The sequence below is a fragment of the Pantherophis guttatus genome, chromosome 2, assembly GCF_059756535.1.
Source record: "Pantherophis guttatus breed Tessera chromosome 2, ASM5975653v1, whole genome shotgun sequence".
NCBI lineage: Eukaryota > Metazoa > Chordata > Lepidosauria > Squamata > Colubridae > Pantherophis > Pantherophis guttatus.
The window spans coordinates 193,818,889-193,833,023 of record NC_142064.1 but is presented as its reverse complement, the minus strand read 5'-3'; the positions used below and the strand labels follow the sequence as shown (position 1 = coordinate 193,833,023).

Below are 14,135 nucleotides of genomic sequence, written 5' to 3'. Positions count from 1 at the left end.
ACTTTAATTGCTCACATACACAAAGAAGCGTGCAAACTTCTGTATTAATATCAGTAAAGTAGTAAAACCTGAGCTTCCATTTTTCAAAGGTTTTCTTCATCTACAGAAAAGAGTTTCTGCATTTCTGTCTTCTGTCTTCTGTTTGTTTGTCTGGAGATTTGTTTTAAATTATATTATTTATGATTTTATTAGTTTCATTTTACAATATTAATAGCCCTCTGCAGTCTTTATAAACCCTGGATAGAGTACAATAAAGTCCAAAGGATGTATTAAAAACATAGAAATCATAGAAAAAGAACCCTTCACCTAACTAAAAACCAAATGCCAATTGGGGTCGGTTGGTCGGTCTGTCTGTCTGTCTGTCTGTCTGTCTGTCTGCCTGTCTGTCTGTCTGTCTGTCTGTCATCATCATCATCATCATCATCATCATCATCATCATCATCATCGTATCAATCTATTATTTGTTTGTTTGTCTATCTATCATCTTAACTTAATATCCTGCCAAACTCCAAATGAGTATTTTATATTTGCAAAATACTGTTTGGCTGCTCTAGTTAATGCTGATTTATTTTTTTCATTTATACATCTTTCTGTCACTTTGTGCTGCTCTGGTTGTTCGTGCTTTTCAAAGTTAAAAGATTCTTTTCATGGAATTAATTCAGATCTTCCCTTAGGGTTTAAATAAGGCATGAGATACCAGAGGCCACTACAGAAATTATTTACTCTGGATGTTGTACTTCGATCTACCCTTTGTCCAACATAGTTCAGTAACTTATTCTTCTTTTGGTCCAGAAATGGAAAGCAATTTTTCTTCTGTCAGATTGTGAATTAGAATCATACTGAAGAAAATGTCACCACTGTCATGCATGTGGATCAGCGTTTGTGTGTTCAGTTGTTGAACAAGCATTCTATTGATTAGTTGCATTTGATGCCGTAAATATCATAACCTCACAACTTGATTAGATAATAATTTGATCGTTCAACAACAGCAACAGCAAAAGAATGTACATTGGTAAAATGATAAAATTTTGGAGTTCCTCTGAATTGTTCATCAAATATTTATATTTACATTTGCATTTTTATGTACATTGGTGTGTATGTCATTTTGTCATCTCTGTTTTTAAAAGGAAGCATGACATTTCTGCAGGGAAAATATGAGCAAATTTAGGAATCCATAACTCAGATTAATGACTTCAAAGAGACAGTGTGGCTTATAAATTATTTTACATTTTCAGGTTTCCAACAATATTTTGTAAACTTGCTGAGGATCTGGAAAAATAATGTCATTATAAACAGTTATGTCTTGTGTTTTTTCATCAGCATTTAATTTCTGCTGGGATTATTCCAAGTAGTAGTAGTATGCTTACCAAAACCACTCAATTTCTTCTAAGAGCTGCAACATTGTGTGTAGATTTCAAGTCTTCACTCAAAATTCAAATCTGATTTGATAGCTTTGACTGTGTAAGTAGGAGTTAGACAATACTAAACACAAACAATAAAGTATTTTTTTTTTGAAGATGTTATAAAATGAAAACAAAGTCTAGTGGAATAAATCATAGCCAAATATCATTCAAATTATGGTATCAGTTAGAATTATTCATTTGTAGCCTTTGGCATGACTATTATCACAATTGTTCCATGGCTCCTTCATCCTAAATTCAGACGTACAGTCCAGTACAATATAGGCCCATTTGACTTTATATACTCCATTCAACTTTAATGTATAATTTTGGCTTATTGTATCTTGTCATCCTGCTTTTTGCAATTTGGAAATTGTTGTGGCCCGCCAGTGGCCAGCAGAGCTGGCAGCAGATTCGGAGAGTGAGGAGGTTGGGGAGGAATATGGGCCAGTCCCGGAGTCTGGGGAAGGCTCGGATGAGGGCTCTGTGTCAGAGGCAGAGCGGAGGCCAGGGCCATCTGGTAGTTACGTGTTGCCTCCGGAGCCTCTGGAATCTGACATCAGCGAGGCAGAAGAACAGTGCGAGCCTGTTCCTAGTGTGCGCATGCGCAGAGCTGCCAGAAGGCAAGAACAATTAAGAAAAAAAAGGGCAACTCGGGAGTAAGGCTTTGAGATGATTGCTCCCTCCCATAAAACATAAAAGAGGATCAAACAGACATGAGCCTTTGCAGGAAGCAATTAGTTCATATAGTCAATTCAAGCTCTGAGAAGTCCATTTGACTCTGTGCTCTGTTTGGCCTTGCAAAACTAATTGACAATTAAATCTCTGGCAGCGTTTCAAGGGAGATAAAGGTGGGTGCTTATCAACATTACTATGAAAGATTGTGTCAACTTGAGCAGACATCTGTCGGAATCTTCACAGACTGTGAATCATTACGGGCTGTGAATGACCATAATTCACAGCTGTCTCAATAAAAGAGGTTTTTTGGGATTAAGATTGTGATTTATACTTTCTCAGGAAGCCTAGGTCACAACAGAAATATGCTAAACCACGTTGTCCTGAGGAAGATCATGTGAGGACTTTGAGGTGTGTCATCTCCTTGAATTTTATTCCTTTAAAGAAGGTTACTTATTGAACTATTAACTTAGAAATGAGAGACCATTACACATTCAGAGAATAATTACTTACTTTGAACTACTTGATTTGGAACAAAACATACAAATGTGAATCTCATAAAATATACAGGCGGCTGGGCTTTATGACTTACCAGCTTTATTTTTATTTTTAGTGGTTTTATTTACGCTTATATTAATTAACAACACTCCATTTATTCTTAGCTTTAGCAAGCATTTGATTCTAGCTGAAACTTATAATAGGTTTACTGGAATCATGCAGATTTCTGTAAAACATGCAGAATGTTGCTCTGTTTGAATGTTGCTGTATAAAAGAGCTAATCTAGTCAAGCACATATCAATTTCAATTGAACAGTAAATTCCTTCAAACGCTCTTCAATACTGAATGTGGAAAATCTGTGGATTTAATATTCGGCCAATCAAATTATTATAAACAATCTTGTTTTACTGTGTTCCATTATTTCCATCCAGGCTTGAGTACCTCATCCCACAAACATGCATCGGCGACACACCACCCTCCGGGAGAAAGGGAGGAGGCAGGCCATCCGAGGCCCAGCCTACATGTTCAATGAGAAAGGCACCAATTTGACATCTGAGGAAGAACGTTTCTTGGACTCAGCAGAATATGGCAACATCCCAGTGGTACGGAAAATGCTAGAGGAATCCAAAACATTGAATTTCAATTGTGTTGATTACATGGGACAAAATGCCCTGCAATTGGCAGTTGGCAATGAACATCTGGAAGTCACCGAACTTCTTCTAAAGAAAGACAATTTAGCAAGGGTTGGAGATGCCCTATTGTTAGCCATCAGTAAAGGATATGTACGGATTGTGGAAGCAATATTGAACCATCCAGCCTTTGCACAAGGGCAGCGTCTCACTCTAAGCCCACTCGAGCAAGAATTACGAGACGATGATTTTTATGCTTATGATGAAGATGGAACACGCTTTTCCCATGATATCACGCCTATTATACTTGCTGCTCATTGCCAAGAATATGAAATTGTTCATATATTGTTACTGAAAGGGGCACGGATAGAAAGACCTCATGACTACTTCTGTAAATGCAATGAATGCAATGAGAAGCAAAGAAAAGACTCATTCAGTCATTCTCGATCAAGAATGAATGCCTACAAAGGATTAGCAAGTGCGGCTTATTTGTCTCTATCTAGTGAAGACCCTGTCCTTACAGCTTTAGAGTTAAGCAATGAGCTGGCAAGACTAGCCAACATTGAGACAGAATTCAAGGTAATGTAGAAAACCTCTATACTTATACCTTTATTTTGTCCAATTGCTTTTTGTGCGCTCACAATAACCCTTGGTCTAGATTAGATTATATGTTTAGTATATGCATGGAAATGTTATGTTCTGTTTTTCAAATGGCACCATGGTGAAAAGACCAGGGGGAATGGGAGGAAAAATATACCTATTTTTTTGACCCCGCTGCAACTCTTCTGAAATTGATGTACAAAGTTTCCATTCAGCTTCAGAGGAGGAAGCTACTGTCCATGACAATGGACTTCACATTTCCAGAAACCAAGAGAAGTTTTGGAAGGGAAGTCTATTGGCCTGCAGCACGAACAAAAAAAAATATTAGATTTTCTTACCTGCATTCTTTAGTGGTGACCTTGACTTGAGCCAGCCATCTGAAATACATATGCAATATATTCTTCCTTTAAAGGAAAAAAAAAGTCTGTATAAAATAAAGTCAGTAACAGGAAATCTGATTTCAACCTTGTTTTCTTCTACATCTTTATGCTGAGAAAAGAATTTCCACTTGACAGGTTGACAGAACATAATATTTTGAGATTTTCCAGTTGTAAAAAGATACATATTTTACAGACTGTTTTTTTTTTTAAAAAAAAAACTTGCTGTGAAAAATCACTGTGGCTGTCTGTATTTTATTAAAAAGTAAAGCATGAAAGAGAGACTGAAAGGTTCATTCTTTAAAACTTTTTTTAAAGCCTTAGTTTGATGTTTAGTCACTTATCAGTCTATTATTCACCCTTAAAATGACTTAAGGCAGGACTGTTATGAGAAAGACAATAATAACAGAATATTACCAATTTTACTTGAAAGATTGCAAGCATTGAAATTAAAGCATTAACACTCCTATTTATGTGACTGTTTCCTTAGTTTTGGGTGTTCTTTGATATTATTGATTTTTAGGTCCCCGACTCATTTTGTTTTGGGATTGTCAGAATTGCATCTTGCCCGTTGCTTCTGTTTATCGTGCACATTTCTCTTTGTGCTATTTGGAGCCAGGTACCATTCTGATGCTAGTGAAATGTGATTCATATAACCTAGAAGCCAGAGATGTCACACTTATTTAATGTCTAAGTACAACTTACATGTTTTTAGCTTGGTGGTTGCATGGAGAGGATACCTTAGCAAGACAATGAGATTTTGTTGGTGGTGTCTTGGGATGCATTTGTTCATGCTATAACCTCAGCTTATGACATAACCATAAATGCCTTTCATCAGTACCCAGGTAGTTTAAATGTGTTCAGATGGGCTTAAACACATACTTTCCTAAGGTTTCATTACCTCAGGCTAAACCCTAGTATAGAAATGAGAAGGGGATATAAATCATATTTAAAATGAAATGGGAGAGTCAGAATTGAGCGCTAGGACACAAATACTGGAATATTTTGCCTATATTACTTTTGATGGAGAAATAATTGACATGAGAAAGTCATGGCTGTGGGCACAAAGTAGTCAAGAGGTCTGATTTCTGTTAGCTTAAAAAGAAAGTCAAGTAAGTTTTATGCAATAAAAATGACTTCAGGAAGGACTATTAGGAGAAAGACAATGATAACAGTATATTGCCAATTTTACTTGAAAGATTGCATGCAAATATTGGAATTAAAGTATGAAATTAAGGAGTGTAGTTAGTCCTTGTTTACCAACTGCCCCATATAGTGACTGTTCATTACAATAATGATGAAAAAGTAACTTTGTGACCAATCCTCACATTGATGCTCTTCACAGGTCTGTAAAGCGAAGGAAAGCCGAGGTTAAGACTGTAAACATAATCATAGTTGCATTTAGCAACTGCTTTGCTTTACAACCAAGTTCCTGGTCCCAACTGTAGTCAATAAATGAGGATTACTGGCATTTTACATTTATTTATTTAATTAATTTGTAATCCGCCTTTATTATTTTTACAAATAACTCAAGGTGGTGAACATATCCAACTCATCTTCTTCCTCCTATTTCCCCCACAATAACAATCCTGTGAGGTGGATTGGATGAGAGAGAGTGACTAGGCCAAACTCACCCTGGCTTTCAAAGCTAAGGCAGGACTTGAAATCATGGCCTCCCACTTACTAGTCTTGTGCCTTAACCATTAGACCAAACTTGCTCTCTCTGTTTTATATCCTCACATTTAAGAAAAGTAGTATGGAATGTTCCAGTTGCAAAATTGGTCTTGAACAAGTTAGTGGCATTTATTTATTTTATTTTATTTATTTATTGTTTAAATTTATATACCGCCCTATTCCCGAAGGACTCAAGGAGGTGAACAACCAAAAGATAAAACACACATAATACAAAATTTAAAAACAATATAAAAGCCCATTAAATAATTTGGCCCAAACAATTTAAAACACCCCTATTATTTTAAAACAAATTTAAAATTAACAATTAAAAAGGAAGTTAGTCCAGGCCAGCCTGTTGAAATAAAAAGATCTTGAGGGCACGGCGAAAAGTGCGTAAGTCTGGGATCCTCCGTATCTCCGGGGGGAGCTTGTTCCAGATGGCAGTTGCCCCCACAGAGAAGGCTCTCCCCCTGGGGGCCGCCAGTCGACACTGTTTGGCCAACGGTACCCTGAGGAGCCCCTCTCTATGGGAGCGTACTGGCTGGTGAGAGGCTACTGGTGGCAGAAGGCGATCTCGTAAGAATCCCGGTCCTAAGCCATGGAGCGCTCTAAAGGTGGTAACTAAGACCTTGAAGCGCACCCAGAAGACCACCGGGAGCCAGTGCAGCTCGCACAGGAGAGATGTTACATGGGAACGCCACATCGCTCCCATAACCACCTGTGCGGCCACATTCTGGACCAGTTAGAGCCTCCAGGTACTCCTCAAGGGGAGCCCCATATAGAGAGCATTACAGTAGTAATTTGCAAACCTGATCAAATTATAATAAGTACAGCTGGTTATTGACTTACAACCATTCATTTAGTGAATGTTCAAAGTTACAATGTCACTGAAAAAGTGACCTGACCATTTTTCACGCATGCAGATCTCCATGATCACATGATCAAAATTTGGATGCTTGGCAACTGGTTCATATTTTTGACAATTGCAGTGTCCCGGGGTCATTGATCACCTTTTGTGACCTTCTGACAAGCAAAGTCAATGGGGAAGCCAGATTCATTTAACAACCGTATTACCAGCTTAACAACTGCAGTGATTCATTTAACAACTATGACAGGAAAGGTCATAACATGGGGCAAAACTCACTTAACAATTGTCTTGCTTAGTAATGGAAATGGTAGGCTCCAATTGTAGTCATAGGTCAAGGACCACTTGTACAGTATCTTGTGTAAATATTCAGAGTTAAGAACAGAACTGATTTTAAGGAGAAGAGACGAGATAAATGATGATACAGATAAATGCAATGATGCTGCTTTATATTACACCATCGGGATTCATATTTTTCAGGGTAATATAAGCAAAGGCTTGTAAATCCTGTCAAACTTTTTACATCTGGGCTTTGCCATAACTAGATGTTATTTTCGTGTGTGTGTGTGTGTGTGTGTGTGTGTGTGTGTGTGTGTGTCTGTGTCTGTGCGCACACACACACTTTCAAATCTTGACTCCTGGTGACTGGTCCATGCTGTTTCCTTGTCAAGATTGTTTGGAAGTAGTTTGCCATTTCCACCTTCCTAGGGCTCAGAGAAACTGGCCCAAGGTGACCCAGCTGACTTTGTATCCAAGGCAGGACTGCTGATTCTCCTGATTTTTAGCCTGGTATTTAACCACTGCACCAAACTGGTTCTTATAAAGATATTATGCCTTTTTTTTAATGTATAAACAATTCTGGTCTAGAGTCATTTTTTAAAAAAATCTTCCTGAATTGCACCAGGGTAATATTGGAAGGATCTGTTTTCCAATGAATTATTACAGATTATTTTTGGAAGGTCAGTTTCAGAAGATGCTTCTGTATTCCCGTTGATGCCATAAATGTTCCCTTGCAATTATCTGTTGACCCAAATTCTATGTGATATGCAAATAGTCTTTGACTTATAACTTTTTGTTTAGCCACCATTCAAATTTGCAATGGCAGTGAAAAAAAAGTGACTTACAACTGGTCCTTGCATTTACAAACCATTGCAGGATCCCCACGGTCACGTGATCGAATTCAGGTGCTTGGCAACCAGCAGTGAATTTACAATGGTTGCAGCATCCCAGGGCCATATGATCACCATTGGAGACCTTCCCAGCCACTTTCTGACAAGCAAAGTCAATGGGGGAAGCAGAATTCACTTAACAACCGCAGTGATTTGATTAACAACCATGGCAAAAGAAGTTGTAAAAATCAGATGTGACTACTTAACAACTGCCTCGCCTGGCAACAGACATTCTGGTCTCTATTGTGATTGTAAGTAGGACTACCTGTATAAATCACCACTGGGAAAGAGGCTGTGAAAGTTTTTGGGTGTGGTGGCTAAGGATGCTAAGGATACCCAATTCTATTTCCATCCAAACCCAAGGAAACTACTGAAGTTTAGAATCAGTGTTTGATCATGATAATTGATTGGGGGTGTTGGTTAAACAAATGATACTCAGTGCTATTCCCAAAGATCTAATCTGTAGATTTAGCATAAGCAATTTTCTGCTTAATTTCAGCGTAAGCAACTTTCTGTTCAGAAAGAGTAAGAATAATAAGCCAAAGAAATTAAAAAGCATAAGATGAAAAGGGAAAGGTAATACAGATAAAAAAAGAGTTGACATAAAACCATTCACTAAAATGCTCTACACCTTTTAATACTTGAAAACCATCCAAGCTTCTACCTCATTTGTACACTAATTCACATACTCCTTTTGGGTGGTTGTTGTTTAATTTCCCCTCTTTCTTTTTCAGGCTGCCATTAATTCCATCCAACCATGACTTTATTGGTCTCTCCTTTTTCTCTTGACCTTCATTTTTCCATTATAAATTTATTTTTTCATTCAGTCATCATTCATTGTCTTAATATGACCAAAGCATTTATTCACCTTTGCATTTAATTCATGTTCATTCAGCACTTCTCAAACTCATCTCTTCTTGCTTTACAATACCTACCTCTTAAGTAGCCCCTTGACACCAGATTTAATGTGCTTCTATGTTTCTCTTGACTTATTCAACTCTCATTTCCTTATAACAAAGACAGCAGAAGAAAGCTCTTATACAATGGGTCTGGTACCAGCATTGATAGCCTCCATTTCCATGTCACTCTTCAACATATCACTGAGATAAATCTGTAAATAATAATAAAAAAAAAATTTCTTCCAGTACTCTCTGATGTCAGTTCTATCCCAAATAATTTCATCCTTTTTCCTTTGAATTTCATTTACTCTCCTGATGTTTATTTAGTTAGAACTTTTCACCCATTCTGAAAAGATTTTTAAATACTGTATATATATAATATCAACATACTTCTACAGTTTCTCCACCTGACTTAATTTGAATTGTTTTTGGCAGTACTCTCATTTTTGGCAGTACTCATTCTGATATTATTTTGACTTCATCCCACAACCTCATTCACTCCATCATTCTGTTGAGCATTCTTTTTTGTATTTCTCATTAGCATAACTCCAGACATTTCTCTGGCACTCTGTAACGTAATTATTTTCATTCTGTTCCAAGCACCTTCTACATCCTCTTTCCTAATGTCAAGTTCCTATTCATTCTGTGGGAGATAATTTACCTTCGAATACTTTTTTAATTCAAGAAGCATGCTTTCTTTGCCTGCAGATATTCTATTTTTCTTCTCATTTCTTCCCCTTTGTTCCTCTTCTTCAATGCCTAATTTTTCCCGTAATCCTCTCTCATCACTAGAAAAAAAAATGGTATTCTTCACTAATTCTGTCAACCCTTTATCATAAGCCACCAATCAATGGTGCATTTAGATGGATATTAATTCCTTTTCCATATATGCATGTGAATAGACTGATTCTGGATTGCATTCAATCAAAATATTACCCAATTTTTCTCAAAACCAATCTCTAGTTTTTCCATTAGCATCATTCACTGCAGCTTGATGATGATGATGCTATCCGTTCAATCGTGACTGATTGATTCTATGGAGCAGCTCTCTCCACATTGTTCAATCTTGTACAGCTTCTTTCAGTTGCTTTATACTTTGCCTGGTGTTAGGTTGGCTGGTGTCTGGCCATTGTGTATTTGGTGGCCTCATTTCCTTTTATCACTGACCATTCCAAGCAAAATTTCCTTTCCAGTGGATTTTATTTCATGACATGGTTGAAATAAGTAAGGTAGAATCAATTATTTCAATGAGGGGATAAATGGGGAACTCATCAAATTTTCAGATGACACCAGGAGTAGCCAACACTCCAAAGGATGCGCTTAAGATACCAAAGGATCTTGACAGACTTAAACATTGGGCACTATTTAACAAAATTAAATTCAATGGTGAAAAAAGTAAGGTTCTACATTTAGGCAAGAAAAACCAAATGCATAGGTACAGTATAAATTATGCCTCACTCAATAGTAGTAACTGTGAGATGGATACTGGAGTCCTAGTGGACAATCACTTAAATATGAGCCAGCAGTGTGCTTCAGCTGCCAAAAAAGCCAACACAGTTCTAGGCTGCATTAACCGAGGGATAGAATCAAGATCACGTGAAGTGTTAATACCGCTTTATAATGCCTTGATAAGACCACACTTGGAATACTGCATCCAGTTTGGGTTGCCATGATGTAAAAAATGTTGAGACTCTAGAAAGAGTGCAGAGAAGAGCAACAAAGATGATTACAAGGCTGGAGGCTAAAACATATAAAGAATGGTTGCTGAAATTGGGTATTTCTAATTTAATGAAAAGAAGGACTAGGGGTGACATGATAGCAGAGTTCCAATAACTCAGGGGTTGCAACAAAAAAATGGGAGTCAAGCTATTCTCCAAAGCACCCGAGGGCAGGACAAACAAGCAAGGGGTGGAGTATATAAAACCAGATATATTGCTGAAAGGCAAAATCAGAACAGAACAGAAAAGAACAGAATAACAGAGTTAGAAGGGACCTTGGAGTTCTTCTAGTACAAACCGTTGCTTAGACACGAAACCTATACCATTTCAGACAAATGGTTATCCAGTCTCTTCTTAAAAATTTCCAGTTTTGGAGCATTCACAACTTCTGGTGGCAAGATGCTCCACTGATTAATTGTTCTAACTGTTAGGAAATTTCTTCTTAGTTCTAGGTTGCTTCTCTCCTTGATTAGTTTCAATCCATTGCTTCTTGTCCTGCCCTTGGGTGTTTTGGAGAATAGTTTGACTGGGTTCCTATTTTTATATGCATTGATAACAACTTATATAATATCAATGCATACTTTATGATGTGTATATTTTCAAATTTTAACTCTTTATTCAAAATTAGACTTACGTTTTCACATTCTTGTATTTAATCATCAGAATATAACCCTCAAAATCTAATCTCCTTAATTCAGTTTTGCAACATCTTTCCTTTTTCTGTTGCAGACATACATTTTTTCTTTCCATTTGTTAATTCGTTCTCTTTACCATTTACTCCCCATAATTTCTATGTCACAATTTTTCATATACTGTGATCATCACCAGATGGCTCCATATATATTGTCTCCATTATGAGTTTGGTCAATCCAGGCTCTCCCATAACATCTATTATTAATATTTTAGACCATTTAAATTAGGCATTCAACTGCCTAATGCAACAGGACCTGATAATAGTGAAGATAGTAGCCCATAGTTTGGGGACATTATGGCCAATATGTCAGAAGTCAGTCAATACCCCAGTTTTATCTCAAGCAAGTTCCCTTTATTTAAGGTAAAGAAAGCTTTGTACTCTAGAGGCATCCTGCAAGCCAGCATAACTATTGCCTGTGTAGGAGGTATATACAGTTAACTGAAATACATCCAGGATGTACAGAGATAAAAGATATGGAATAAAAGATATTTAAAAAGTGCACAGCAACAGATAAAAGATTTCTTTTTGTGAAAAAAATAACAAGAATGGGAAATCTGTTCAGACTGCTTTTTATTGTTCTTACTCCTCTCCCCAGGTGGGTTGCTATTTTTGAAAAAAAAATACAGGTTTGTGAGGCATTTCAGCTTGGCACACTGTATTATTTTCTCTCTCTTTGCTAGGTCTAAGGAGGCCATGTGTATTATTTCATCAAAATAATTGCATGGAAAAAGAAAGCAGGTAGGAATCAAGTTCCTAGAACGTAAAAGGAGGGTTACAGAACAAACCAACTGGTAAATTGTGAAAGAACTTGGGGGCTGTTAATAGGCTCTTTATTGTGCATATGGGAAATGGTTTTATTCATCAGTAGAGTTGCCATGCTCATTGAGATCAAATGAAAGAGAAGATCAAGCAATAGCAAGCAAAGGAAATGCTGTTCTCTGTAGAGAATTGCTGCATAAATGTTGAGAAAATATGAAGTCAAAAGATGGGAAAGAAATAGAAGAGATAGAAACCAACAGGTTTTCAAAAGGTGTCACATCTACTTGTCCATTCATCTATTTGGCATGACTCAGTAGTGGTCAAATACTACTTTTATTTATTTATTTATTTTTGTAAATCAGTTTAGATTTCTTTTCATGGTAGCCACTTGTGGGAAAATATATATTGCTTTTTAAATAATTGTTTTATCCCTATATTTATTTGTTGCATTCAGGTTCTACCATTCCTCCCAGAGCTCAGAATGTATATATAGTATATCCCCTATCTTACCCTCACAGCAACCCAAAAATAAATAAAAGGATGATGATTGGCTCAAGGTCAACTGCTTGGCTGGGTTAGATTACCTGATTCAAGAAGATCATCTGATTCTCCCCATCTAAGCCTGGGCTCAAACTACTATACTATATGATTCACCAGTAAATTGATTATATCTAATAGTAGCTTTCAACTCCTCAGGTGAATCTTTTCACCCCTTCTAATGCAGCTATTGATTTTTTTTTCTCAATGAAAGTTGGAATAGCCTTTGTGGCCATCAAACGTATTAAACAACCATGGTTAATGATTCTGAGTCTCTAAAGAATTTGGTTCATTGACAGACTGAACATTGGTTAAGTGTCACTGTTTTTAATACCTGAGAAGAATAAGATGGAATTGCCCTTATCCCTATATAGACAAATACTTTATTGGATTTGGACAAAGGTCTTTATAAGTGCAATGAGCGAAAAATTACCTATGAAATAGAATCAGAAAATGTATGGTTAACATCATTATTTTTTAAAATAGCCTGTGTGGAATTCCATCTATATTTCTTTTTACTTAGCTCTAGCTTTAAAAAGAATTCTCCCCCAAAGAAATTAATATAAAAAGGCTATAAAGAATGTTGAGAGCCAATTTTTGCAGGGTGAACTTCGTAGCTGGAAATAATTCTGAAAAATATCATGTAATAGCAATCCACCTCAAATTCAGTGATATTGATTTAACAGCCATTTTTATCCTTCTGAGGATAAATGTTAATCCTAGTCAATATTTAACTGAGGAAAAAGTATCTGATCCTAAATAAAAGCATGTCAATATGTTCAGTTAGAAAGCTGGTAAGTTTCCATCAGAAATTGAAATAATAATCATGGCAAGTTTAAAACTATCAGTGAGATAGGGTCATACATTGAGGTACCAAGGATAAGTCAACAAACAGTGGAATGGGGGAAAATAAAAATACCGTTAAAAATAGGTAGACTAATATATAGCCAACCTATCTTATTGTATTTATTCCTCTATCAGTACTTAGACCAGTTTCCATTTATTTACTTTTTAAAAATGTTTTTCAAAGATTTTCCCTCTATTGATGTTAAATTTCCCAGATACAGGCTTTCTAACGTAAATTCAACTAATGTAAGCTATCTTTGTAAATGAAACTATCCGCTTTAGAAACATACATGATTGTACATCCCATTACAAATGTGTGTGTTGGGGAAGATGGTCTTATGTAGATTTTTGATCAGAGAAAGACTGGACACTATTTATTATTTCAATTTCTATAGCTGCCTACCCATACAAACATATGGGCTTAAAGGATTTAATATATATATAATATAAACAATATATTTATAATATAAATAGAAGTAGAAATGTCCATGTGGGAGGTAGGGGAAAACTAGTTAACCATAAACCATTCAAATTCAACCAAGGGCTTACCTAATAACCTGGTATAATGCCTTGGAAACAACCAGCTCTTCAAAGCTTTCTTGAAGACAAGCAGGCAAGGTTGAAGCTAGGTGAATTTTGGAGAAAATGTATTGAAGAAGGTAGATGCAGCAACAAAGAAAGAATGCCTCTTGATCCAGTAAAATGACGTTGTTTAATAGATGGGATCCAAAGCATGCCAAACCTGTTGTATCTTCCCAAACAGGCACAGATAATTAGAGACAGATGGTCCTGCAA

At 36.5% G+C, this 14,135-nt stretch overlaps 1 protein-coding gene across 2 annotated transcripts in view; it reads left to right on the top strand.

The window, feature by feature from the left end:
* Positions 1-3,028: 3,028 nt before the first annotated feature.
* The window catches only part of TRPC7 (transient receptor potential cation channel subfamily C member 7), a 137,658-nt gene continuing 126,551 nt past the window's right edge, over positions 3,029-14,135 (top strand). For both annotated transcript variants that reach the window (XM_087887464.1, XM_034403511.2), the window contains exon 1: positions 3,029-3,781. In XM_087887464.1, coding sequence (XP_087743590.1) covers positions 3,029-3,781 — 753 coding nt within the window. The remainder of the gene's footprint in view (positions 3,782-14,135) is intronic.